A 27445-nucleotide genomic window follows, 5' to 3' on the forward strand; every position below is an offset into this window, starting at 1 on the left:
GAGGAGTAGCCTTGCTAGGCCACAGAGGAAGACATTGCAGCCAGTACTGATGAGACCTGATAAGCTACAGTCAGATGGAAAATGGGAAGAGAACCTCCCCATCAGTGGACTTAGAGAGGGGCAGGGAGGAGATGAGGGAGGGAGGGTGGGATTGAGAGGGAATGAGGGAGGTGGCTACAGATGGGATTGGAATACTGTGAATTCTTCCATGACTCTCCACTTTTGACACAGAATACTGGAGACACTGCTTCCCTAATCAAGTGATTGACAGCAAGCCGGCGATGTGCTTTTTTCTGTATCTGCATTTGCCTGCATGTTTTGAGGTCTGGTTATATTTACAAAGTAAATAAACTGTAATTAATATAAAAAAATAACAAAAAAAGAAAAGAAAAAGGAAAAAAAGATTCTTCACTCAAGTCTTTAAAAACAGGACTTTGAAATTATTCCTTCAACAAGTCTCCTGCCAGCAGGCAAGATGGACTCCTGTGAAGACCATCAGCAAAGGTCATCTTGGAAGAGGAGGATGGTTTAGAATAGGTGAGGGCAGCTTACAGACTTCTTCCCTCAACAATCATTCATCATCATCATTCCTTAAATGCGGTGTCCAATCCAAGACCCTGTCTTTCCAAATTACCTGGAAACTCTGAGGCACTGAATCCGAGGTATTTCTCAAGATGGCGCCTCCAGTAGGACATGTGCTAGGGAGGCACTCACACACTGTGAGGGAGGGTCGCACGCATAGCTGTTGGCTCCCTCATGGAAGCCGCCAATCATGCCCAGTAAAAGTCTGGGCAGAATTTAGAAGAACACAGAGGCCAGGGAAGAAAGACCATTCCCCACCAGGCAGGAATCTGTATTCCATTAGGCTCGAAGTCTAGACTCAGTGGGAACACCCCGCCTAGAAAACCACCGCCCAAGAGAAACAGCGGGCTGCCACAGCCCTTGCCTGTAAGGAATCAGGATTAGAATGGCACAAATGTGCTGTCTTCACATTGCCTCTCTGCCTCCCTCCCCCATGGCCACCACCACTCATGCACGCACCTTCCTTCCTTCCTTCCTTCCTTCCTTCCTTCCTTCCTTCCTTCCTTCTTTCCTTCCTTCCTTCCTTCCTTCCTTCCTTCCTTCCTTCCTTCCTTCCTTCCAGTTTTATTTATTTGGGGGTGAGGGGAGGCAGAGAGTTGGCTCAAGTTTGATTCTCAGCATCCATGTGGTGACCCACAGCTATGCATAACTCCGGTTCCAGGGATCCAACTCACTCTAACGGCTTCCTCAAGCACTGCACGCATGCGGTGCACAGACATGAATGTAGGAAAACACCAATAAATATAACATTTAAAAAAAGTTAAAAATATTACGTGAGTGTGGTGGCACACACCTTTCATCCCAACTCTTGGGAGGTAGGGGCAGGTGGCTCTCCGAGAGTTCCAGGCCAGCCTGGCTATGAGACACAGATTCATTTTTTATGTTCTGTATGTGGGTGTTCTCCCTGAATATACACATTTACACCCCATGTGCTTGCTGACCTCAGAGGCTAGAAAAGAGCACCAGATCCCCAGGGACAGGAGGTACAGCCCATTTTGAACAGCCTTATAGGTGCTAGGAACCCTGGCTCTAGTCCTCTGGAAAAGCAGCTTTTATTCTTGAGCACTGAGGCACCCCTCCAGTCCTATTCCATCAGGGGAAAAGGTGAAGGAAAAGAAAGTAACACAGCTAGCTGGCCCTGGGGACAGGTGGAGATTTCAAAGTTATTCCATCCAACAGTGAAGCTTTTGGGTTGTTTTAAAAGTGCTAAGCAATAACTCTCGTAACAAAGGCTCTCTTGTAATCCTCTCAGGACATTATCAGCAAATGCTACCATTTCTTTAAAAACAAGTAAAAAGTTTCATTTCATTGACCAAGAAACACTGAGCCCAAAAAAAGTAATTTAGCCACTGCTCTACCGAAAACAAATGATGGGTTGAAGGGATAGAAGCACAGAACAGTGGAGAGGATTGAGAATGTGACAATTCTCTTTATTACAACCTCTAAAGTAAAAATCTAAAGTGCTGTATGACCCATCGTGTAAACCCATTGTGGGCCAAACTTGACTGTCTGATGGAAGACACCTGTTCCAAGTGGTTTCGAACCACTCTCACGGGATCTGACCGTCCCTTAGTATTGCTGGAGCCCCACTGAAAGGCGTTTTAGTCTCTTTGATGACACAGTAGCTTTGTATCATGAAATTAAGTTCTGAGTTCTGATAAATGTGTTATGAAGTAGACATCTAAAGTGGAATGGAAATTTCCATGGTTTTCTTTCAGGGCTGGGACAAATGACCAAACCTGAACGTTTCAGGACAGAACCCAAATTGGAATACTGTGAATTCTTCCATGACTCTCCACTTTTGACACAGAATACTGGAGACACTGCTTCCCTAATCAAGTGATTGACAGCAAGCCGGCGATTTGCTTTTTTCTGTATCTGCATTTGCCTGCATGTTTTGAGGTCTGGTTATATTGCCCCATATGGTATGAAACTCCCGGGCTTAATCAATCTTCCCACTGATCCTCCTACCTCGAACAGCCAGAACCTGGGTTGTACTCCACCACACCCAGCTAGATAAACTACACATTAATGGCATGATCTAGGAAGTGGAAATCGAAGTGCTCCTTTTAAGACATTTGCGTACACACACACACACACACACACACACACACACACACACGCATGGTGTAGCTGGAGTCAGTGCATACAAATGTGGAAAAGGACTAGAGACACAAAGCACCTTGCAAATGAGCGCTTGCTGCATCTGTTACCTCCTAAATTGTAAGTGATCCTGTCTAGCTAGGGGTGCCAGGAGGATGGACAACTGGACGCCCACTGTCTTGAGGCTGCCCTCCAAGGTTCGGCATTAAAATCCCAGCAATCCTGTCTAACGACTAGCTTTCTGCTGCCCAGACCTTCTTGCAAATGTCAATTACCAAACGAAGGATCCGGAAGCTGTCCATACCAGGAAAGGATACGCTGTATGACATCACCAAAGTAGCCACACACAAGACTGTGTTGCCTGGAGCAAGTGTCCTCGCCCCTTTAGGCCCCAGTTTACGGGACAAAACTGTAAAAGCTGCATAAGATTATGTCCCTGCGGTCCTCAGCACAAAACCAATCTCAAGACTGCTGAAGTCTGGCTATGAAATGCAATGGCTTGCCGCCACCTAACAGCCCAGCATAAAGATAAAATCACCAGGGAGTATGCTGGCTTCCAGGTGCTATTCACGCTTCTGACTGAGTACTTATAAGAGACAAGTGAAGGGTGCCATCAACGTTTCTCGGAGTGTTTTGTGCCTCCGTGCCATCCCTTCAGACAAGGCAAGGCACCTTAGGTGTATTCGACAGGTGCACAGCGAGGGAGCACCAGGTGGACTCCTCTTCAGGGCAACGTCCTCTGCGCGTCCAGAGCACGCAAGGCTTCAGTACTGAGCATCGGGAGCGGGATCAGAGCCAGCTGGCTCTCAAAGAACAGACGCGCACCCGGAGACCCGCCTCGCCCAGCCAGGGGTGCCAGCTCCCCGGCGTCCCCGCACCAAGGACTGTCGCGAACAAGCGCTCCCGGCGGGTCCGGTCCCCGAGCCACCCGGGCCCGCCCCGTCGGGGGGAAACAGACGCCGCCGGTCCCCAGGTCTCCTCGAAGGCGCCAGCCCCCACTGATTCCCTCCCTCCTCGGCGTCGCCGCCCGCGTGGGGAGCACTCACCCAGCGTGGCCACCGCACCGGCCTCGAAGAGCAGGCAGTCATCACGGCCCCGCGCCTCCAGCAGCACGCTGCTCGGGCCCGTGGGGTCCAGCCGCGCCAGCAGCCGCAGCCCTTTGCTCAGAGCCATAGCCGCTGCTGGCCGAGGGGAGCCGGGACGCGGCCCCGCCCGAGGGCGCGCGGCTTCCCGGAGTTTCACTTTGCGCCGGACTCCGGCGCCGCGGGCTCCTCCCCGGCCTCCTCCTCCTCCTCCGACGCCGGTGCCCGGGGCAGGTGAGGTGGCGCCGCCACCCGGCCGCTCCCACGACGGCCGCGCTCCCCCCAGCGGCGAGGCAGGCGCGAGCGACCCACGGCGGGGACCCGGACGGCGGGCCCCGAGGCCGGCGCGCGCTCCTGGCGGCCCGCGGGTGCGCCCAGCGCGGTCCTCCCCGCGGTGGGCGGCCGCGGACCGGGGAGATTCCACACATTCCTCGCCGCAGAGGAGGCTGCGAGCCCCGGGAGCCGGGACCCCGACTGGCTTCCCGCAGCCTTATAAGGGCAGCCGGGGGCTGCGGGCCGCGCAGGGGCGGGAAACCCCGCCGCCGCCGCCTGCCCGACTTCCCGCTCCCACCCGGCGCGGTGCTCCCTCCCAGCCGCAGCCCTGCTCCCACCGGGGGCCCTGGAGCCCCGTGCCTCAGTCTCCCGGGCGGGACTGCAGAAGCATAAAGCGGCCTTCACTCTGAGTGCTGTGTGTGCCTGGCACACTCTTTAAATGCTGCCTCCTGCCGGGGACTTCAGTTCACAGGCTGAGGTCGCCTTGTGTCTGGGAGAGCCGGGATGGGACAGATAGACCCTGATTTCCCCATTTAAGACACGGCCTTGAGCTGTGGGAGCCGCACCTGGCCTCCCCTGGTGGGGAACAGACCCTCTCTCACCTGAGGCTCTCAGCACCGGTGTTCTTATTGGTGATCTGCAGCCTTCAGGCAACCCGAGGCGTGGTTCCAGGGTCCGGGCCTGTCAGGATTGGTCGGCTGGCTAAGGAGGGGAGAGCACAGCCAGATGGAACTGGAAGTCCCTTTGAGTGGGTTTGGAGGTTCTGCCTTCCTTTTCTAGTGGGATGGCTCCAGAGGTCCGCAGCAGCGAGTTTCCATCAGGCCACCCCAAGAGCTGTGCTCCTCTCTGCCGCCCCATTCTGCTGTGCTAAGAACAGGAGTGGGCCATGCTCAGCCTTCGGAGCTTTATTCTCTACAGCTTGTTAGGGGGAGATATTACCACCTCTGTAAGCAGTGTGACATTAAGTTCAGCAAACTCAAACTCACCTTTGGTCCACTTTTCCTTTGAGAGGAAGTCAAGAGCTCACCATAATATTAGTGTTCCCTGGTGACAGGGTCTGTATACAAGCATACGTGAGCATGTGACTTGCTCATGCTGCTTGAGAGGTTTATTTTTTATTTTTATTTATTTTTGGTTTTTTGGGATAGAGTTTCTTTGTGTAGCTCTGGCTGTCCTGAACCTCATTCTGTAGACCAGGCTGGCCTTGAACTCACAGAGATCCACCTGCCTCTGCCTCCCGAGTGCTGGGATTGAAGGCGAGCACCACTACCGCCCGGCTTTATTTTCATGGCTTTATTTTATGTACATGAATGTTTGCTTGCATGTATGTATGTATGTATGTATGTATACCACGTGCATTGCAGTGCCCAGAAAGGCCAGAAGAGCACACGGGATTTCCTGCAACTGGAATTACAGACAGTTGTGAGTTACCAAGGGAGCGCTGAAAACTGAATCCAAATCCTCTGTAAAAACAGTGAGCTCGTTCTGCTCCGGTTTGTTTTCTAGTTGTGATAAATACCAAGAACAAAAAGCAACTTGGGTAGGAAGAGTTTATTTCATCTCACAAGGCCCAGTCCCTCCTAGAGTCACGGCAGGGCCGGACTCCAGGCAGAGACCAGGGAGGAATGCGGTTTACTGCCCTGCTCTCTATGGCTCACTCAACTTCCTTTTGCTGGGCAGAGGGCAGAGTTTCCCTGGGTAGCTCTGGCTGTCCTAGAAGTAGCTCTGTAGAGTCTGTCCCAAACTTAGGGACCTGCCTGCCCCTGCCTCCTGAGTGCTGGGATTAAAGGTAGGCCTCACCATGACTGGCTTTCAACGTGTTTTAATCCATCTAGCACCACTTGTCCTAGCATGGCACCACGAACAGTGGACTGATTCCTCCCACACCAATCAATCAATGATTAATCAAGAAAATGTCTGGGCAGCCTTAGGCCTGGGAATGATAGGGGGCGGTTACCTGTGCTGCTGAACTGATAGTTCCCTTGGAGGTTTCCTGGTGTCTGTCACCACAGATACAGCTGCATCTTGGCAGAGCCTACCCCATGTATGTTCGCAGGAAGCATGGGGCATGGCAGGGGAAGCTGAATCACTTACCCCAGCTGCCCACAAAGCTTGTCTGGGCCTGCAGGTTGGTCTGAACAGGTGATAGGGAACAGCTGATGGGAACAGCTGCGTTGGAAGTGCATTTTGGCATTACTTGTAAAAAAAGAAAAGAAAAAGTGTACATAAAGAATACTGGTGGTCACTCTAGACCTGTCACACACAGAAGGATTCACAGTTTAAGACCCATGGCTCACAAGTTAGTAGAACCTTCCAGACTGCAATCTCTCTTCGGATGGCACCAAAGTCAAAAGGGCCCCGCAAAAGCCTAGATGAAAAAGTAAGAATAAAGCCCCACCCCCATGTGCTCGGCAGCTCCAGGCTGCCACACAGACCACAGGGTGCGTGGAAGCCCAGAGCTCTTCTGCCCACCGGGCAGGTGCCTGCCTTTTCTCCTGGTCTATTCCTGGAATCCAGCCAGCAGGGCTTGGGGGCTGGGGCGGGGTCGAGGGGTCGGCATAGAGATTGTGCTGGCCTGGGCACCTCTAGCTCTCGGGTGGACAGGGCCTAATTAATGCCCTTCTAAGCTTAAATCTCAGCTTCCATACAGGCCCGGCAGTCTGGCAGTCAGACCTCGGGCGCCCTCTCTATCACATGTGGGAAAATAACTGGAAGCTCACAAGCACACAGAACTTTCACCTGCCAAAAACAGCAAAGGTCTGCCTGTGTCCAGAACAGTGTTGATTCAGGACGAACTCCCAGTGGCCAGGGCTAGAGTCTGGCTAATGTCCAGAAGGGTGGAAACCGGGCAGGGCCTTGAACAATGCAAATCTCTGCCTGACAGGTAGTCCGAAGGGGTGCAGCCTTGAGGGCCTCCCTGCCATCTTCTGCACAGCAGGGCAGGACGCCACAGGTGTACCCCTTTGGGGAGTAGGCAGGTGTGTCCTTTCTGTTCTCACCCTATTTTGGGAACAGCCTGCTTTTAGACTGGTTGCAAAATCCATGCATAAAAAGTTCACAAGATGTCTTATTTTAAAAAATGCCTGTACATAGTTACCCTGCGCAGCAGAAAAAGTTACAGAAAAAGTTATAAAAGCTTCCATGCCCAACAGACCTCTTGTCGGTGGATGGTGCTGGGAATTGGAGAAGCTGACTTGTATAGGAACAAGCTTCCAGCCCAGGAAGGATGCAGATACAGGGTGAATGCCGGCTTCTCACAGGGGTGTGAGGAAAGAGTAACGTGATGCTTTCCATTTTGTGTATATTTGGAAGTGTGGAAAGAAATCAAATATAGAAAAATGAAGTATAAAATAAGCATTTGAAATGTTTTCTAAAAAAAAATAAAAAAGAAAGAAAACAAAACAAAAATGTTTCACCTGTAGAATGAATCTCCTGTGTATTGTATGGACCCAACACCTGTCAATTTAAAAAAAAAAAACATGGCCTATAGCTGAGGCAGCAAACAGGTGGGACACCCTGCAGGCAGAAGATATTCTGGGATAGAGCCAGTCGTCGGAGATTCAGCCAAGATTTGAGGCAGAGAGATGCTCGGTGCCTGAGCTCAGTTAACCAGCCACGTGGCAGAATGCAGATTAGAATAAATGGGTTATTTTAAGTTATGAGCTAATCAGAGAAGAGCCTGACTATATGGCCTAGGTAGTTGTAAAATAATAGAATCTCATGAGTCATTATTCTGAGAGCTAAGGGAAGGAAAAACCACCTCAAACATAATGACATCCTATTGCATTCTCCAAAAGCCAAATTTGAAAAAAAATAAAATTTCAAGTTGCTATGTGGTGGTGATTCTCCTTTGAGCAAAATCAGTCTAAACATAGTCTAATACAGTGGCATGCGTGAGTGCACACACGTCTCACCTATTAACGACTTCTTTCTGAGACATAGTCTTGATATGCAGCCTAGGCTGGCCTTGGACTTGAGATCCTCCTGTACAAGACTTAAGGCAGTAACTATAGTCCAGTCTCACAAGTGCCCAGATTAGAGGCTTGATCCTGGCTTTCAAGATCTTAGGAAGTCTCAGAGTGGCCACCCGTGGCTCAGCAATTTCATAAATGATTTGGGCAAGTTTATTAGCATCTTGGCTTCTTTCTTCATGATTATAAAATCACTGCTTCAGCTTACACAGTTATTCTAGGCAGATGAGACACCAGGAATCAAAACTGGAGGCATCTGTTTGTAAGAAAAAGGCGGAGGCTCTTAGAGACGTGTTCTGCCGGAGCCTCCTTGGCCACAGATGTAACTCTATGGACTCCTTCTTCCCAAGTTCCCTCGGTTGTGGCGGACAAAAAAGGGCGCAGAGGAATGGGTTTGGGGTCAACCGCCACAGTCTGATACTTGGGGCACAGCTGGTATTATGGAGAGCAGAGGAAGCTCTGAGTGAAGTTCCCAGGGAATGCATGCTGTAGACATGAGCACATCCAAGTAGGCTCCTTCCTGTGAAGAAATGGCAAAGCTTTCCCCTAGTTTGAGTGTGAATATTGTGTGTGCAGAAAATGTCTGCCACTGTAGCGCCCCGCCCCCATGTCTGCGGACTGAAGACTGCTCCCCTATGGAGACTGCAGAGATTAGCTATAACCCCATCTCCCTGTTCACCTCTGTAATAAACATGCTGAGTTTCTGCATCAGAGAGCCAGGCCGCCCCAAATCAGCTCTGTCTGTCTGTTCTTTATTCCCTCACCACTCATGAGATCAAGTGCCTGGAGGCCAGTACAGCATGTATGCGTCTTTAAACTTGGAGAGGGGCATAGTGGTGAAAATCTTTAATCCCAGCAATTGGGAGGCAGAGGCAGGTGGTACTCTGTGAGTTCAAGGCCAGCCTTGTGTACAAAGCAAGTTCCAGACCCTCAGAGCCAGGGATACACAGAGAAACCCTGTCAAGAAAAAATTTAAATAAAAAAGGGGGGGGAGGGCTAATTTTAGTTATAAAGCTTTTCTGAGGCTTGTTAGGTCTGCGCAGTCTACTTGCTCACGCCGGGCCCTCGCCTGGTCGGCTTCGCTCCCTTTTCTGACGGAGCTGGTTTCTACTGTGGCGCTGCCGGACTCCGATGGCTTCTAGAGGTTTTCTCGCTGGCTGATGGACACACAGGAAGACCGCATTTTCAGAGACGTTGGCTTCCTCAAACACTCCTCACGGGTTTGTGCGTCTGTTTTAAGCATCTGTGCCTTAAAGATGGTGGGTCCTTAGAGCTGGTGGGTCCGCAGCTGCGTCCACCCAATTGCGCGTGCGCCCAGCACCACAGGCGTCTAGTCTCCGCCCACAGACCCCGCCCCCAGGCCCACCTGCGGCCGGTAACCTGTCCTTCTGCTCCGCAGCCCCGCCCCTCAGACTCCTCGCTCACCCGAAGCAACGGACATATGGTCCCGCCCCCACCGCCACAAGCCCCGCCCACACGCAGGCGCCCCGCCCACCTCCCCTGACCGGTCTGCCGCTGTCTTACTCTGGCGGCTCCACCGTGTTTATTGCTCACGGTTTTGAGACGTTACCTGCGCCTCAGCGCCGGGGACGGGACGTCGTGAAGAGGCCACCGCGGCTCCTTCTGCCTACCGTTCTCTTCACGCGGCCCTTCTCCCCCAAACCCTCCCGCCCGGCTGCACGCCGCCGGGGTGGGTGAGCTGCCTGCCTGCCGAAGGACCCTCCGGCTCCCGCCGGTCCACCCTCCCCCGCTGCGCAGCTCTGGGGCCGAGGGGACCCATCCCCCCTTTCGCGGCTTTCCTTCAGCTCTTGTGCTGTCAGAAGATTAGAGAAGGGAAACCTCTGCGAGAGAAAGAACGAGGGGCGCTGTTGATGATCAAAGTCCGGCTAGGCACAGGAGTCGACGCTGTCTTTAAAATCCAAACAAATCCAGTTCCCGGGGAAAATGTATCCAGCCAGGGCCCAGAATAATTTACCGACAACTTATGTCCTTTATCGATACCCCTTTTTTGGCAGTCAGGACACAGACCACAGAATAAAAACACCCATTTTGAAATTAAAAGAAATTTCGATAAGACACCTCTAGAGGTAGCTGGAATATAAACTGCAATCTCAGAGAACCTCCCCGCATTTAGAAAATGGGAACTGACAGTAAGAGACTAAGAGCCAGTAGCTCCTTACTGACAAAGTGTAGCTCCGAGTCCACCCACTCTTGCCCTTGTAACCTTGTCATTCATGCCAATTTTCTATTTTCTGCAGAATTTCAGGTGTTCCAGCCATTAGCCTTCCCTGAGCCACATTAACTGAAGAGTAACACTCTGGCCACACGTTAAATACACAGACACTAATAGAAGCTCATGAGCAAAGGGTCTGTGCTTAATTTGTTTATCCACCCCACAGATACGCAAAACAAATCCTGTCAACCGCCAGGTGGTGGTGGAACTCATCTTTAATCCTAGCACTTAGGAGGCAGAGGCAGGCAGATCTGTGAATCTGAGACAGTCTTTGTCTAGAAAACGAGTTCCTAGACAGGGCTACACAGAGAAACCCTGTCTCCAAAAGCAGAAACAAACAAGAAAAAAAAAAATCCTGTCAACCAGGTCCCAAGCCTTTAATCACTACTAAAGAATGACCCCAAGTAATAAAACCTCATTGAATCTATTACAGAGCTAAAAGGGTAACATAAACTAATGGGCTATTTGGCATCGCGTTTGAGAAACTGATGCATCAGGGTTTGGTGGATGAAGCTTCCATTCTGAGTTAAGGTGTTCATCTGATGCTATGGTTCTAATTTTACTTAGTCTTCACTCTAGAAAATAGCTCAGAAATTTAGGTACTGCGCAAAGGCAGTGATAGAAGGTGTGATTATTATTATTATTATTATTATTGGTATTTCAAGACAGGGCTTCTCTGTGTAGCCCTGGCCATCCTGTAACTTGTTCTGTAGACTACTGGCCTCAAACTCAAGAAATTCACCTGCCTCTGCCTTCCGAGTGCAGGGATTAAAGGTATGTATCACCACTTCCCCCAGCATAAGGTACGATCTTGAAGAGACACTGTTTCTTGGAGATAGGACCGAGAATATTCTGGTAAAGAGATATAATCGTTTTTGTTTTTCTCCAAGTTGACTATCAGATCACAGCTGTATGTATTTCTTCTGAAACATGGCAGGAATCATTTATGTTGACCAAAACTGGAGTAGCAAATATAGCAAAATAGTTTCTCAGAAATTTGGAAATATTTTCAAATTCTTGCATCAAATTGAAAGCAAAGCTGTATATTTTTTTGATGTTCACAGAACTGTCTTTAGCCAATATATCAAAATGCATGAAATTATTTCCCATAATTTGGGCTTGTTGTAATTTTAGTTTGGTTTAGAATGCTGCTGCTTTGATTTGAAACATTTAATGGTAAACTGGGTTTCACCTTGAAGATCCATGTTTAACTCATTTAAATGTGTGGCAAAATGTTATAATCAGCTCTCATTGTCAAATTCAGGCACAAATCTTGTTTCTGATATCATAAGCAACTTGATAACATGTTGCAAATCATAAAACATTTTCGGCATCTGGGGGCCTGGGAGATGATGGCTCACCAGTTAAAAGCTTATTGCTCTTTCATAGGAACCAGGTTCAGTTCCCAGCACCCAGATAGAGGCTAACAACCATCTGTAACTTCAACTCTGCGGGATCTGATGGCCCTCCTCTGCCTCTCCATGGGCACCAGGCACTCACAGATGCACATACATATGTGTGCGCAAACATTCATACACACAAAATACAGCTAAAAACTATAATTTCAGTGTTTGGTCACAATTTAGTCATCTCATTTCCAAAAAGTAAATGATGTTGACAAAGCCAGCACCAGTACTTTTTTTAAAAAAGATTTTATGTATACGTGTTTGCATGCATGCATGTATGACACATACATATGCGGGGCCCTCAGAGGGCAGAAGAGGAAGTTACAGATGGCTGTGACCCACTATATGATGCTGAGAACCAAACCCCGGTCTTTAAGAGCAGCAAGTGCTCTCAGCTGCTGAGCCACCTCTCCAGGCCTCTATTACTGTAGCTCTTCCGTGATACCCAAAACTTGATTCAACTAATTAAAATCAAACATCAACACAAAAAGAACCACCTTAGACAGGACATGCACATCCCACCATGCCAGCCGCCACTGGACTGTCTGATCTTCACTCTCTTTACTCTCCCCAGCTCAAAGACAGCTACCATCACTTCTTGCCTCTTCTCACCAACTCTTCAAATTTCTTTTCCATTTGCCTGGCTCTTTTCTCCTTAGTACATCTGGGAGGAGGTCACAGGGCATCAGAGTTTGTGGTATGCTTGCATGATTGGCAACAGGGCTCAGGACCCATTATTGTTGTATTTGAAAAATTGATGTATCAATGTTTTGTGGCTGAATCTTCCATTTTGTCGGAGGTAAAGTGTTCATCTGATGCTTTGGTTCTAATTTTACTCTTAGTATGCTTCATTCTAGAAAACAGCTAAGAAATTTAGGCCTAAAGCTGATGCCATGAAAAAGGTGTGATTATTATTATTATGTTATAATCTTTGGTATTTCCAGACAGTGTTCTCTGTGAAGCCCTGGCCATCCTGGAACTTGCTTTGTAGACCACACTGGCCTTGAACTCAGAGATTCACCTGCTCCTGCCTTCTGAGTGATTTAAAGGTGTGCACCACCACAAAGCATAAGGTGTGAAGAGAGCACTATTTCTAGGAGACAGGGCCTAGAAAAGTCTGGTACTAACGTCAGGGGAAGGATGGTTTGAAGACAAATTCATTACCAGGACAACTTTCGGCAGTTGGAATGAAAAGCAATTTACATCAACAAAAGCTTGATCACACAAAAATGCCACACAGTATTCTGAAAAAGTGCTTTGGAACTTTGTTGTACAGTTTTTTTAAACAATTTATTTATATATTGCCTTCTACATGCTCTTACATTTATGTAAAATATTTATACATATTCTTTACAATTTGTACATATATTAAATGGCTGCATCATAAACACTGCTCTATGGAATTTTATAAAAGGAAAATCAAGTAGGGGAAAATTACTTATAAAACATTAACAAAAACCCGTGATATCAAGGAACAAGAAGTTCTCATATTCATGCTTATTGGATTTTCTCAGCTACTTATTTTTGGTTTCACTTATTTATGTTGGCCCAGACTTCCCATTCTCTATAACAGAATCATCAGGTCAGAAAAGTGAAAGCAGTGGATTAAGTATAAGGCAACTGTGGAGGGAGCTCCTGTCTGCGGGGAGGAGCCAGTGTGTACTTTGTGCTATGAGCCCACAGGACCAGGACTGTCTGAAGGTGGGGACACACAGCCACAGACAGTATCCCTCTCTGCTCATCATCAGCTGGCTGCCACCCGTCCTTCAAGCCGACACCCGCGTCAGTTATTTAGCCTCCCTGTTCTCTGGGACAGGAACAGGTGCTGGACTCTAGTTCATCTTTTGAGAGAATTCTGACCAGCCACTGCTGCTCCAAACCAGGAGGCCACTGGCACCTCTCCTATCTCACCTGATGGACAGTGGCGGGGGGTGGGGTGGGGGTGACTGAGAGTGAGGGGTGAGAGCTCTGGAAGATGACTGGTTCTTCCCCCAGGTGCTCCTGGGGATAGGAATCAGGGTGGCTACCCACCTGGGGTAGTGGGAACAAGTCACCTTTTCTGACTTATTCTTCTAGCATAAAACGTGCTTTACCTTGAACTAGAGAGGAGTACAAAGAGTGCTAAATGTTACACAAGAGCAGCACAGGAAAACTGACCCTGTGGGCAGCAGTGGGCAGGTGGGGTCCACTCACCTGCTGTGCCCACCACGTGTGACTTGTGATGGGCTCCCCACCAGGCACCGTGAGGGTGTAGGCAATCTGGAGACCCTCTCCGCATGCCCGCACCTGTGAGCACCTGAGCTGCAGCTATGCCAGTGGAGGGTGTGCAGACTTCCCTAAACAGACAGGGGCCCCAAAGGACTGAAAGAGTTATAAAAATATACAAAGATATACTTTTTATTCTGGCATATTTCATATTTTTAAGAAAGCAATTAGTATTAATTATCTGACATTGGGTAAGAACTGGAATATCAAGGTAATGTATAAATTACGATCCTATGTAAAATACCAGGAGGAGGAACCCCTATTTCTCCATTCAAAATCTTGATGAATTTAAGTATTTCCAAAAATAGACATCTTCCATTGGGTAACTAATAAGTGTTGAAATGAACCAAAAAAGGCCATCCTAACAAATGGTGCATTTAGGCTGGCTAAGGACGAAAACAGGTTTTTGTCAGCTTATTTCTTTTTTGGTTTTCCTTTCTTTTTCTCTCTTTCTTAATATAGGGGAAAAAGTGAACTGCATCGCCCCAGGTCAGAAAGAAGCACTTCGGAGTTCTTTTGCATTCCATTCTGGTCTACATAACCGGAAAGCGGCTGAGGGCCTGCCTCAGCTTTTCTGCGATCTGGTGAAAAAAAAAAAACAACAGAGCAGTTGAGATATTATCACTCTGAGATACTACAACTTCAGTGTTCCACCCTCCCTCTTCCGAGTTAAACATTATAAACTTGTCAAACACTTTATTTAGCTGGTCTGTCTGTCTCCTCTGTAGCCACTGGGACTCCGTGCTGTGGCTGGGGACCTTTGCCAGCACAGGATTCACAATTATACACGAAGTGTGTTAAGCACAGCTTTTTCGAGAATTCATCGGTGTGCACAGTGTGTGGGAGGCCCCGATTCCTGTCCCCCTGCCCACCCAGCTCCACGGCCAAGCCCTGCCTGACGGCGAGGCTACATTTTCAGACTAGCTGCTTCTCCTCCAGACAGCAGGATGACGGCTTGGGCCACCATGCCCGCCCAGAGTCCCTCTCTTTTCTGTACAAGTCTAAAAACTCAGGACTTCCTGTTCCATTACTACACGGCGCGTGCACAGTCTGCGTCTCCGACAGCCCAGGTGCACCGTGGACCTGCCAGGTGCACCGTGAATCTGCCAGGTGCCCCTTCAAGGATCAGATCCCCCATCTGTCTTGGGACCTTAAACAGAGTAGTTACTCACACATCTTTTCTCCAGGAACACAAACGTTAAGTTTCAACAATTAAAGGAAATTTTTGCTATTGGACTATATATTAATATAAAACCCACAGCATTATATTAGCCATTTAAAAATTTATGACAACAGTGACGGTAAAATATGTGGTTTTCCATTTGGAATTACAGGGTCTTGATAATTAACAAATCACCAGTAATGAGACCTTTAAGAGGCACCCTTCCAGTATTTTCTCAGAGACAGATGTAACCTACTAGGTTCTAACAGCGAGGCCACGCTCAGCAGCAGCAGCAGCAGCAGCAGCAGCAGCAGCAGCAGCAGCACGATGAAATGAAAGGTAAAGGACACAGACCACCATCGTGTTTGCCAGCAAAGGATTCACAATTATACACGAAGAGTGTTAAGCACAGCTTTTTCAAGAATTCAGAAGGTGTTTTTGGCAGAGTGAAACCCCAAAGTGACCCACACAGGGATGTGAGCTGAGGACTGGCCTGGGTTACTTCTGAACGCATGGGAGGCAACAGCAGATAGAGAGTCAAGGCCGCCTCAGGTGCTCACTTTACAGCTATAGTGCTGCCTGCCAGCAGGGTCTGAATTCCAGCTACACTGACAAGATGTGTGGAAAAGCTGTCCTGAATGAAAACATTAGGCAGAGGAAGGGAAGATTTAAGTTCTTCATTACAGCTTTCTGAATGAAAATGTTTAGAATACTGTGTTGTTTTGGTTTTCCTGAAGAGACTCCTTTGGTAACTGTGAAACCTGGGTAACAGACAAAGGCTACCTTTGCTTTCCTTCCCTAACTGAAGGGAGTAGAACTTGAGGGTGGCAGGGCGACCTCATGCACTGTCCCTCTGCAGGGAAAGGCTCAGAAGGAATGAAGCCACACAATCAGGACTAACTGTTCAAGGCTTCAAAGAATCCAATGCCTGCTCTTCAAAAATAACATTTATTCATTTTATTTTGTATGTGGATCTTTTGCCATATGTATGTATATATAGCATGTGTGTGGTTGGTGCCCGCTGAGGTCAGAAGAGGGCCCCAGATACCCTGGAACTGAAATTATCAATGATTATGACCCCCAGTGTGGGTGCTGGGAATTGGAAGAGGTTTTCTGTGAGAGCAACAAGTGCTCTTAACCACTAAGCCATCTCTCCAGCCACCACGGGAGCTTTTCTGTTCCAATACTACTCAGATGGAAATTTAAAAGATAAAAAAAAAAAAAAAAAAAAAAAACCAAGCCACCAAACCCTGTTCAAATGTAACCCCCTTCAGTTTATTACTCTGCAGTAAAGACTACAAACGAAACAACTCTACATGGTCAAGGTCATTAAGCAGGAACCCTCCTCTCCTCGCACATGTGCACAAGGCATGAGGGGCCACTTACTGTTTCATAGAACTGCACTTGCTGCTCCAGGTAAAGGCGAATGACACTGTTGTAATCGTAGATCCGGTTACTGTGGAAGTGATTCATCTCAGCTACAACAAAATTATCACAGGGATTAGTTCTCTGCAGGACTTCAAATGACAACATGGGATTTCTCTGCTTGGCCAAGACTCATCATCAGTAGGACTTAATCTCGCTGGCTAGCCGCAGTTCTCCGCACAACTCTCTCAAGAGCACAGAAACACAGGCTGATGCCAGCAGCAACTGGCACTTTCTAGTAATGGGTGGCTGTCATTGATTAGCATGCTCAATATGACTGATGCCTCCATTTGGCCAAGACATGTGTCTGTCAGCCTTCACCAGACAGAGACGGCCATTTGCTGTTCTTGTCTATTCTCACATTCTCAAATCTCTAGAAATCAGCTGTTTTCTTTTTACTAACAGCAAACTATGCCCAAAATGACTCCCCTAAGCCTCCTTTGGATTCCATAGTCCCAGAGCACAGAGGTTACAGACCTCTAGAAGCTGAACTTTGGAGTTTAATGCAATTGTATGTATTAAAGGCTATGAAAGGAGTCTGTCTCTAAGAAGTAATAAGATGTATAGGTTTATCAAGCCGTCACTCACAGCTATCGCAAGTCTATCTGTAAAATAAAATGTTACCTGTAAGAAAGGCAGACATTTTAAATTAGCTTTGCATTTCACTGGGACTCACATTTGGATCTCTACCCCACAAGTCAGGTTTGATGCTGCAGGGGAGGGAGCAGCTCTCCACTAACTCACCACCCTTTTCTTACCTTGCAAAGCGTAAGACATGGTGCCAACTCGCTTCACCATCGTCTGTTTGTCTTGGGGGGTGATTTTACTAGTTGCAACCAGCTTATCACTTTCCTTCACTTTTTCTATTGCTCCCTGGAAAATACATAAATGTGACAGTATTTAGGAAGATAAAGCAAAGGTCATTAGTTAAGATGTAACAATGTTCACGTTCTGCAGACTTGGTACTGAGCAGAAAAAAGCTGCAACAGTAAAAACAGAGGAAAACATCTGAGTCCTACAACCTCCAACTCCCTAGGAAGCCAGAAGGCTATTGTTCTTGAAAAAATGCAATAAAGCTAGAACTTGCAGTGTTATGTGCCATGAGAAGAGAAACAAACAGAACTCTGTCCTTGTAAGATTGTGTGCTGCTGGTGCTTCAAGAGTACACAGAGGAAAAAAGGGCATGACAGGTTGGAAAGGCACTCAGAGCTGTCACAAGGGCATGTGTCATCTCTCTCCTGTTGTGAAACAGCATTTTGTGAGCTGGCTTGAGCATGCACACTGTAAGGCTTTACTTTGTCCTTTGTAAGAGGCATTGAATCAGCTTAAATTCATTCTCAGATGGAAGTAGCTGTGAACGTTGCCAAGGGTCCCCATTCCAGCATCACCACACGGCTCATTATTTATGACCATCTGCAAAGAAAACCCTCAACCTGTACGTGTAAACGAGGCTCCACGCCCAGACCTCCAACTCTGCTGGCATAGATTCTGACAAGAGCGACCCTTCTGAGTGTCACATTAAGTTATGTGAACGATACAAAGATTGTTACCTGTGTCGTTCTTTTCATGATTCTTCATGTAGCACTGCTAACCACAGACCAGCCCTTTGCAGAGATATTCCTACCAAATCCAAGGACACTAGAGCCCACAGAGCTTGAAGAGGAAATACTAACCGCAGCCAAAGCGAGAAGATATACCAACCAATTTTTAAATTGAGTTTTAAAACTTTACAGTGGGAATTACAGTGTACCACTTCATCTTTTTGAGACAGGGTCTCACTATGTAGTCCTGGCTGGCCTTGAGCTCACGGGAATTACAGGTGTGTGCCACCACACCCAGCCAGTTTCTCTTCTGGTGGATAAAGGTAGTATCTAAGCACTGTAGCAACGCTGTCTGGCCAGAGCTCCTTCTACACTGCAGCCCTTACCTTGTGAGCACCAATGATGTCCGGGAAGCAGCCAAGAAAGCCTTTGTACTCGTGGTTGCACTCCATCAGGAAGTGGAGGTCCTTCTTTGGCTATAACAAGACACAGGCTGGCCGTTACTGGTGGAGGAATTCAGAGACCAAGGAGAAGAGACTAGTGAGGAGTGTGCGCCCAGAGTCTCAATAGTCAGGGCCTGGCTGCCTGGATCTCACTAACTAGACTCACACAGACAGGGCTCCTCTGGCTCCTGAGTGCTGGGATTACAGGTGTGTGTGCTACCTGTCCATCTATGCTGCTTAGTTTTTGTTGTCAACTTGATACAAGCTAAAGTCACTCGTGAAGAGGGAGCCTCAACTTGAGAATCGCCTGGATCAGACTAGCTTGTGGGAATGTCTGTGGCACACTGGACTGCTGACTGTGTGTGAGGGCCCAGCCCACTGTGGCAGCACCATCCCTACCCAGATGGTCCTTGGCTGTAGGAGAAAGCTCGAGCCTCAGAGTGAGGCAGCAAGGAACCTCCAGGCTTCTGCTTCTGTCCTGAGTTCCTTCTATGACTGACTGAGACCTGGACGTATTCGCTAAGTAAACCCTTCCCTTCCCAAGTTGCTGTTGGTCAGAACGTTTTAGAACAGCAACAGAAAGTAAACTAGAACACTCAGTGTTAAGCATTTAGGATTAATTTTCCTAATAGAAAACAATCCTATGAGACTACTAGATTTTGAATATTCTGTTGTGAAGAAAGTGATAAATCACTTTGAACTTGATTTGTAAAATTAGGTATTTACATTATACTATATAAAATATGTATTTTTAGATAATATTTCACATTTTAATAAAATAAAATATAGGCATTAAATTGTAACAAGCAGAAGTGTTATAGTTTGATGCCTACATTTTAATAGACAACACACAAATACTACCGAAGCTCCTCAGACTCACCTAAGGCACTTCACAGATGAGGAGAGCACTCTTAGAGAGAGTAGGCGACAGTGCAGGGTCTCAGCCAGGGTCTCTCATACATTATAAGCCTGGATGGCTGAGAGTGGACCAGAGGCATTGATGCCAGAAGGCATTCAATTTATAGCTCCTTTTTGGAGGGTGTTTGGATCAAATTCTGGGTCTTACAAGTATGAACAGCAATCTAGGCTATTTACTACTGAGCTACAGACTCAAACCTCATTGAGACTTTTTTTCTTTGTCTTTTTGAGAAAGGGTCTTACTCTATAATTGAGATCAGTTTGTAGAACAACTCTATGTAGCCCAGGTTAGCCTCAAACTCAAGGCTATCCCCTGCCAAGTTCTAGCATTACAGGTGTAAACTACCTGGCTTCATTTGGATTTCATAATGAGACATTTGTTCATTTTGGCTTAACTGGAAAAAAAAATCACTAAATACAATTAAAAGAAAGCCTCAGACACAGAGAAGAGGTTATCTACTTGACTTAAGTAGCGACCGTGGAGCGTGGCTGGAAGTGTGACTATGGCAGTACCTGCTCGGCCACAAGGCTGGCAATCTCCTCGTAAGTCTTCCCAGCTTCTGTTATTGCGTCATTCAGGTCCGTTTCACCTGAAATGGATTGCAGTCTTGTAAGCAACTAGTGTAACATTTTCCTTATACTTGTGGGTTTTGTTATACAGTTTATGGATAGCTTTTAGTGTAGACAATTTAAAACACTGTCAAAGTTGGTGAGAACCCTACTCCACCCATTCTTTGGCTCCCAGATGAAGACGTTGGCTAGTTTTTAATGTTAATGTGACACAGGCTGTAGAGTCACGGGCAGAAGAAAACTCTGCTGAGAAAACGTCCCTGTTAGATTGGCCTATAGTACATCTTCCTTATTAATCATCAATGTGGGAGGGCCCAGATCACCACGGGTGGTGTCACCCCGAGGCTGGTGGTCTTCTGTGCTGTAAGGAAGGAGTCTAAGAAAGCCCTGAGGGACAAGTCAGTAAACAGTTTCTCCGTGGCCCGCCCTGCCTTCCCTCATGAGGGACAGTGCTGTGGGACTGTAAGCTGAAGTAAACCCTTCCTTCCCAGGTGGCTTTTGGTCATAGCGCTTATCACAGCAATAGCAATCCTGACAGTGACCAACGTCTCCCATCTACACCCTTTGTTCCCTGTTTCTCTTTTCTTAGGACACACATTTTAACTGCAAACTTTACTGAAAAGGAACATTTAAAGAATAAGGACCCTGTGCTGCACACCTAGAAAAGCCCACTGCTCTGCTCGAAGAGGAGCCAGTGTGTGGGCCTCCAGCACCTCAGGCAGGCTCTGTATGCACCAGGGCAGAGATGGTGCACACAGAGGACTGGGTGTGCTCCTTAACTCGGTGCTCTTCGCAGCCATTTCTTTAAAACAAAACTTTTTTTGTGGAGTGTTAAGGAATGGAGTGTCCTATCCTTCGGTTCACTCTGGACTGAATCTCTGTGGTGACATGTTCCTCTGTCCTTAATTTGTCCTCAAATTGGCCACCAGGCCTCAAGGCTTAACCAGATCCAGAATCAGTTTCTGGTTAATTCTAGTATTCATACTGTCAGAAGCAACTGTGGTCATCTCTGGCAAAGCTGCACCATTCTCCGTCATCATTCATTTATTTTTCTCTTCTATAAAGAGAACCCTTTCTTTGCCAAGCCTTTAATACTGTCAGGCAGAATCAGAACAGGGAAAGCAGCGTCAACCAACGCTCGGGTCCTTCTTTACAGTTTCAGAAGTGCAATGGAGCTCACTGTCTCCCAAATATAACTGAGATTAGATTCCAAGTATCTTAGCCCCAAGACTGGGATGTTTCATGGTTTGGCAGGGGCCGCGGCAGCCTTTCTTACACTGTTCTAGTGTTAACTGCCCATACTGCCGTGGGTGCAGCGAAGGATCTATCGGGTGTTATTAAGACAGCCTTGGGACTCAAGCTCATTGCCATGATTAGAAGACCAAACGGGGCAGCACTGCTGACACAGTGCTCAACATCCCTGACCCACACGTTTTTAGAACAGATGCTAATCTAAAGGGATTGCTCTTAAAAAAAAAGCAGTTTTAGTAAACTGAATGATATTCAACGTAAAATATACTGAGCACTTTTAATATCTGCCAAAGTGCCACACGTACTATAAATATCCAATTGCATATTGACTGACAGTGATGACAGCACAGAAAACAGGCAGCTGTCGGTGCGCTCAGCCAGCTGGTACGACCTCCGCACTGGCCTCACCCTGCTGTACCTTCTCTTTCCTCTGCTCAGGAGGAGTAAGCTCTGTGTGCTAAGGCACGGCAGAGTGCCCAGCTTCCCAGAGCCCGCTGTATGCTTTATGGGGATGTACACGAGAAGAGCTCTGGGGCCTCATACATAAAATTCTAAGCTGAGAAAATTCCCCTTACCTGGTATGTTCACCACACAATACATACAGGTACTGAAGCAACTCACGAATGGGGACAATTATTGACAAAGAAAATTATAAACAAATACAGATATACCTTGATAACCGCTGGAGCTGAACACCGCTGCTAGGCTCTGCAGAGCCTTCCCTATCTTCTGATACTCCTTGGGTAAGGCTGGAAGGAATTGTTAACTGATTAGTCTCCGGAGCAGCCTGAAGCACACTCAGCAGCTCTCTGGCAGTGACTTATGATAAAAGTTGTTCAAATCTATTCATTAATAAAATACTGATGAAGTGACTTTTCAACTACTGGTTTCTTTAACTGACTATTATTTTTAACTGATTGTTCAACTAGTGGTGGATTCAATTAATAACACCCCACCCTCACCCTCATTCACTGGGTGGAGAACAGGAAAAGAAAACCCTCTTAGCCTGTTCCATGCACGTAGCCATCATAGTAACCAGAGACACCATCTTCGTATGGAAGGGCTGGCAAATACGGCACGTAAAAAGTGAAGCCCTGAGCGGTGCCTGGCATCACATACCTGTAATTACACAGATCACTTGAAAGGGGAAAGCTGGACAATCAAAGAGTTAGGAGCCAGCTTGAGCTACAGAGACCTTGGCTCAAAAATTAAAGCAAAGCAAAGCAAAACCAACCAAACAAGAAATAGCCTCTAAACATGCAGAAAGATTAATTTGCCGGAGATTACAGAACTCAAATGACCAGACCTTAAACTCAAGTTAGTATGCTGGTTTTTTAGGACATTTCTTGAGCTACCTTCGTTATGCTCAGTGTTCTGGTATAACAGGTGTGGAAAGCAAGGTCAGAGCAAGGGTCTGAGAGGCACTTTGCAGCTCAACCCCGTCCCTTGTGCATGGGACAGGGTCCCTGCGCAGACAGAGCCCGGGACAGCACTTACGGCCCGTGCAGCGCTTCCAGTGCTCCTGCCCCACCGTCAGCAGCTCCTTCACACCGTCATCCATGGCCTTGGTGAACTTCCCCACAGCGTCACACTTCTGTTCTCTGGGAGCAGAGACAGCTGTCAGTCACATCAGCAGGGCAGAGACAGAACAAACCCAATGCCTCGCCTGCCTGAGGCCACAGTTTGATCCTGGCACTGCCAGGAAACAATCTGCTTTGTTGGGTACTCCATGGATGTCAGTGGCTCTGGGCCACCTCGTCCCGTCAGACTTTACTGAAAACAGTGATATCACACCAGCAGTGAAACAGACCTGCTGCGGTAGGTGGAACCTCTATTGGCATCATCTGACTACAAACCCCGCTCAGGCATGAATTCCTTTCTGAGGGCGTGAGTTACGGCTGCTGGAGCCCAGGCTAAGAGGGTGAGCCAAAGGAGGTGTGCAGGCTGAGGGGAAGGGAAGCCAGGCAGCAGCTCTTACATCTCTATCAAGTCCAAGTCAGGAGCCTCTGGTTCCATGGTAGAGAATATCATGACTCCCACCAGCTCGTCTTTCTCAGCCTTCCTCTTTCCAGTTTTCCATTCCTGTAAGTAAGAACATGGCAGGGTCACAGCTGCCAGCAGGGTGACTTGCTCTTCTGAATCCCAGAGCAGAAGCAGGAACAGCTCAGGGATTGGATCCCTGTTTCCTTTTCTTTTCAGGAAGTAGCTCCCACCCAATATCCTCAGTACCACAGGCCGATGTCTGGACCACCTCAGTGTCACCACCCAGGTATGGGGCACTTTTAGGAGACATGAGCAAACAGACTCAGTCACATTCCTTTAGCAATGGCTTCCAACATAAAAACTACAAGTACCCTCTAGGAGACTCTGACCAAAATGAAGTGTTTTGCCTCGTTAAAAAAAAGGATTATTATTTTTCCTGTTATATGTATGTTTAAGTACCATGTGTACAGAGTGCTGAGTAAGAGGGCGTCAGACCCATGGACCTTGATTTCTGAAATTGGGTCTCTTCCTGAGACCTGGGGCTTATAGGTTAGGTGAGGTGGGCTGGCCAGTGAGTGGCCCACTTTTCAAGGACCCACTTTTCCCTGTTTCCTCAGCTCTGGGATTACCAGAGCCTGTCACCATGCCTCACTTGCTTTTTTGGTGTCTGTTCTGGTTTCTCTAGCTCCACTGTTGAGCCTTTCAGCTCCTCTTTTTTTCCCTTTGACTTTTCACATGTGACATCTTAATTAGGTCCTTTTTATATTTCTGTCAAATTTTCATAGATAGGTTTCACAGATAGGTTTTTTTGTGTATTTCTTGTATTTATTCCTAGATATTTGATAGTTTTAAAGTCGATAGGTTTTGTACTTAATGATTTGCTGATAAAAACGCAATGACTTTATCCAGCTACTTGACAACCACTTATTTCTGGGGATTCTAGGGTGATTCTTGGGCTTCCTCTGTTCGCCATTATGTTAGCTACTGAGAAGGAAAGCATTACACTGCTCTCTGGCTCTACAATGCCTCTGGCAGGTGAGAGGACTGTGGTCTAATGAGAATAAATACTTTACAAGGACCACAGCAGCAGACAGGAGTAGAAACAAGGCCTAGAGCAAATGAATGACTCAAAGTTCATTCTTATTTCATTTATAACACTTTTACAGTGAGTTTATCAATCTTGGAAGGTGGCTTCATGTCAAACAAATCAACTCATGTTTAAAATTTTCTTCTTAAGCACATTTTGCATAGCGCATGACCTTTATCAGTACTTTCTAAACCCTTGACAATTCAGTACAAGATCCTTTGAAATCCACAACCTGAAGGAGGCTCCATGCAGTTTCACTAACTACAAAGTAGCACTCAGAGGTGCTCAAGGAGCCTGGTTTCACTGCATTGATGATCCAGGAACTCACACACTGTAACACTTCACACCAGAAAAACTAGGGTTGGCTACAGCAGCCTGCACAGCTTGCTACTGCTACTCACATAACCTCACAAAGACAACGGAAGCCCTCAGTGTGATGTTCCCCTCCTGGTGATAGACAACATACCAACCATGCCTGTAAAGTCTAGAAGGACACCATCAGTGAGAACAGGCCCAAATGGCTACTCTATGTCAAGCATACTTAAGCATGCAGACAGAGCCTGGATGTTTATTCAACACATTTTGTAAATGCATTATCTCTCCAAGGCAAAAACACTATGAAGTTTAGCAAGGACACTGCTCTCTGAAGGTTCCAATGGGAGATAAGGTATTGTACAAGTTGATTACACACACACACAAAACTTGGTAACATTTTCCCGAGTCGTACTATAGTTAGCATTCGCTGTTACTTCTGAACCGGTCCATGCTTTTACTCTGTGGTGTTATATGAAATCTACAATATTTGACCCATGTAAAATTACGGAGAAAACATCTTTGGAGAATAAACAATACAGTCCAAGCTTAACATCTTTGGAGAATAAACAATACAGTCCAAGCTTAACATCTTTGGAGAATAAACAATACAGTCCAAGCTTATCAAGAGAAGGCCACTTCTGAAGCCAACCAGGAGGTGTCAGGAAGGCAGCTTTGTCCTGCTTTCACAAGAAACAGATGAGCACTGGCCGAGTGACGCTTCAGAGCAGGCAGAGAATGACCAGTATCGATTCTGCACTTCCTCTATGGGAAGAGTAGTTGGCCTTGGGATGAATGATCCATCTCTGATTCTGCTTTCGTACATGGCACTGCAGCATTGGGAGCCCAAAGACTCAGATAACTCACGCAGCCCGTTCTCCTCTCCTCAGGTCCACATTTGAAGTTTAGTCTCCCCACGCCTGGGTGTGTGGTATATGTGTGTGTGCGTGGTGGGGAGGGGCAGGAGCAAATGCCATACACATGGAAAGGTCAGAGAAGGGCCTACTCTACCATCTTATTCCTTTGAGACACAGTCTCTCACTGACTTGGAGCTAGGATGGTAGTCAGCGAGTTCCAACAATCCCATTTCCACTCGTCAGAATGCTGGGGTTGCAGGTACGTGTTTTTCATGTGGGTGCTGAAACCCGAACTCAGGGCCTTGTGCATGTGGCCTGGTGTTCTTCCCGAGCCCTGAGCCCATTTAAAGAGCACACTGAAAAACCTGCCTATCTACGCATATTCTTCATCTGTGCCCCACCTGCCTAGGGCTACTCTGGCGTACAGAGAAGCCTGCTGGATGGCAGTTCTTTCAAACAGCACAACACGCGTCCTCTCTCTAGGATTTAGGTTTCTGTCCCTTCTTAATTTTTTTCTGGAAGGACTGACAAACAGGCAACATTACTTTGGCTCCTTTCAGACAAAAATTTACTGTGAACGTGCCAGCACCCATTTCCCTATGACCATAGGCTACACTTGCCTTCTCATCCCGGAAATTCAGGAACTGCTGGAAAACTTCACTTTCTGACACCACGGGGTGCCGGCACATCCTGGTCACCCAGGCCTGGAGGCGCTCCATACGCATTTTGATAAATTCCTCTTCAAAGCGACCTAGAAGAGATACACCAAGAGTGACACACAACTCCTTCTAGAGAGAATCAGTATACTGTGTCTTCCTAGACAGCCAGACACCTGGCTATTTTGTAAAAGGCTCAGAAATTCCCAGGAAGGACACTAGACTCTTTATGTGTGTATCACAGAGTATGTGTGATCGATGGATGGTGTGTGTGTGTGTCCATGCGTAGGACTGTTGAGGCCACGGGATAATGTTTGGCTTCTTGTTCAACCACTCTCTGACTTATTCTATTGAGACAGGTCTTTCACTGAACCTAGCACGAGGCTGGCAGGCAGCATGCCTCGGCATTCCTCCTGTCCCCATCCCCTGTAGCGCTGGGGTTACAGCATGTGTGGTCATGCCTGGCTTCCTGTATAAGTGCTGAAGATCTGCGCTCAGGTCCTCATGCTGGGTAGCAACTGCTCTCACCGACCAAGCCCTTGACCCAGCCCTGACTCTTTAGTTTCTAAGAATGAAATTCCAGGGGCTGGAGAGATGGCTCAGTGGGTGAGAGCACTAGCTGCTCTTCCAGAGGACCCCGTTCTCGTTCCCAGAACCTACGCCCACAACCACCTGTAACCCCAGTGATCTGAAACCTCTTCTGACCTCCATGGGCTGTTCCAGGAGAGCCAGCCTCTCTCATGGTCTCCTGAATGCACATGGTACATATACAACAGTCAGGCACATACACACAGAAAAATAAATAAGTTAATCAATGAAGAATAAAATTCCAATTTTGCACATCAACAAATGTTAATGTTGGCAAGAATAGAAATGTTAATTGCAAAGATGTTGCAAAGAAACATCTCAAAACAGAAAACAACCTCTAGTTTATAAACAGTTGTTAGGTCAGTTCAGGGCAGGCACAGGAAGCTTTATAGGCAATGAAGGCGCAGTGAGCGAAAGCTACTATGCCACTCTCACGATGTAAATGAGACTTTAATAGCTATAAAACATGTCAGAAATACATAAGTACTTAACATTTGCGCTCACTACTCAGTAAAGTCAGGCTATCCTGCAGCCAGACATGGCGTGTCTATAATCCACACATGGGAGACTGTCAGAGCTGTGAGTTAGTGCTAGCCTAGGTTATACAGAAAAATCTTACCTAAAAATTAAATAAACAATGTCCCCCAAACACACATATACACACACACACATAGAGTGAAGGGGCGCATGTGTATACTCCCTGGAGACTGTAACTTTGTTGTCTCTTTTCTGTTGTT

General features: G+C 47.2%; 2 protein-coding genes and 1 long non-coding RNA gene across 8 annotated transcripts in view; all 3 read right to left on the bottom strand.

The window, feature by feature from the left end:
- Positions 1-4006, bottom strand: part of Synj2 (synaptojanin 2) — a 104127-nt gene extending 100121 nt beyond the window's left edge. For 2 of the 5 annotated variants that reach the window (XR_009588084.1, XM_021635706.2), the window contains exon 1: positions 3732-4001. Coding sequence is in view for 4 of the 5 variants with exons in the window: in XM_021635706.2 (XP_021491381.1) it covers positions 3732-3858 (127 nt within the window). In the remaining variant the exon portion in view is untranslated. Of the gene's footprint in view, positions 1-3731 lie in introns of all 5 variants that reach the window. The other 3 variants (XM_021635708.2, XM_021635711.2, XM_021635709.2) reach the window with 3 other exon arrangements.
- A 4741-nt stretch (positions 4007-8747) lies between these two features.
- LOC132649575 (uncharacterized) lies at positions 8748-9801 on the bottom strand. The gene is made up of 2 exons (XR_009588085.1): positions 9582-9801; positions 8748-9260 (listed from the first exon to the last, which is right to left on the bottom strand). It is a non-coding gene; the product is annotated as an uncharacterized LOC132649575 (long non-coding RNA).
- A 3113-nt stretch (positions 9802-12914) lies between these two features.
- Snx9 (sorting nexin 9) overlaps positions 12915-27445 on the bottom strand; it is a 78785-nt gene continuing 64254 nt past the window's right edge. Inside the window, exons 10-18 of one of the 2 annotated variants that reach the window (XM_021635723.2) lie at positions 26085-26215; positions 23204-23307; positions 22723-22826; positions 21897-21974; positions 19918-19994; positions 18430-18519; positions 17261-17375; positions 16464-16555; positions 12915-14496 (exon numbers count right to left, since the gene is read on the bottom strand). In XM_021635723.2, coding sequence (XP_021491398.1) covers positions 14449-14496; positions 16464-16555; positions 17261-17375; positions 18430-18519; positions 19918-19994; positions 21897-21974; positions 22723-22826; positions 23204-23307; positions 26085-26215 — 839 coding nt within the window. In that variant the 3' untranslated portion in view covers positions 12915-14448. Of the gene's footprint in view, positions 14497-16463; positions 16556-17260; positions 17376-18429; positions 18547-19917; positions 19995-21896; positions 21975-22722; positions 22827-23203; positions 23308-26084; positions 26216-27445 lie in introns of those variants that run through there. The other variant, XM_060373549.1, reaches the window with a different exon arrangement.

The sequence above is a fragment of the Meriones unguiculatus genome, chromosome 20 (assembly GCF_030254825.1).
Source record: "Meriones unguiculatus strain TT.TT164.6M chromosome 20, Bangor_MerUng_6.1, whole genome shotgun sequence".
NCBI classification, from domain to species: Eukaryota; Metazoa; Chordata; class Mammalia; order Rodentia; family Muridae; genus Meriones; species Meriones unguiculatus.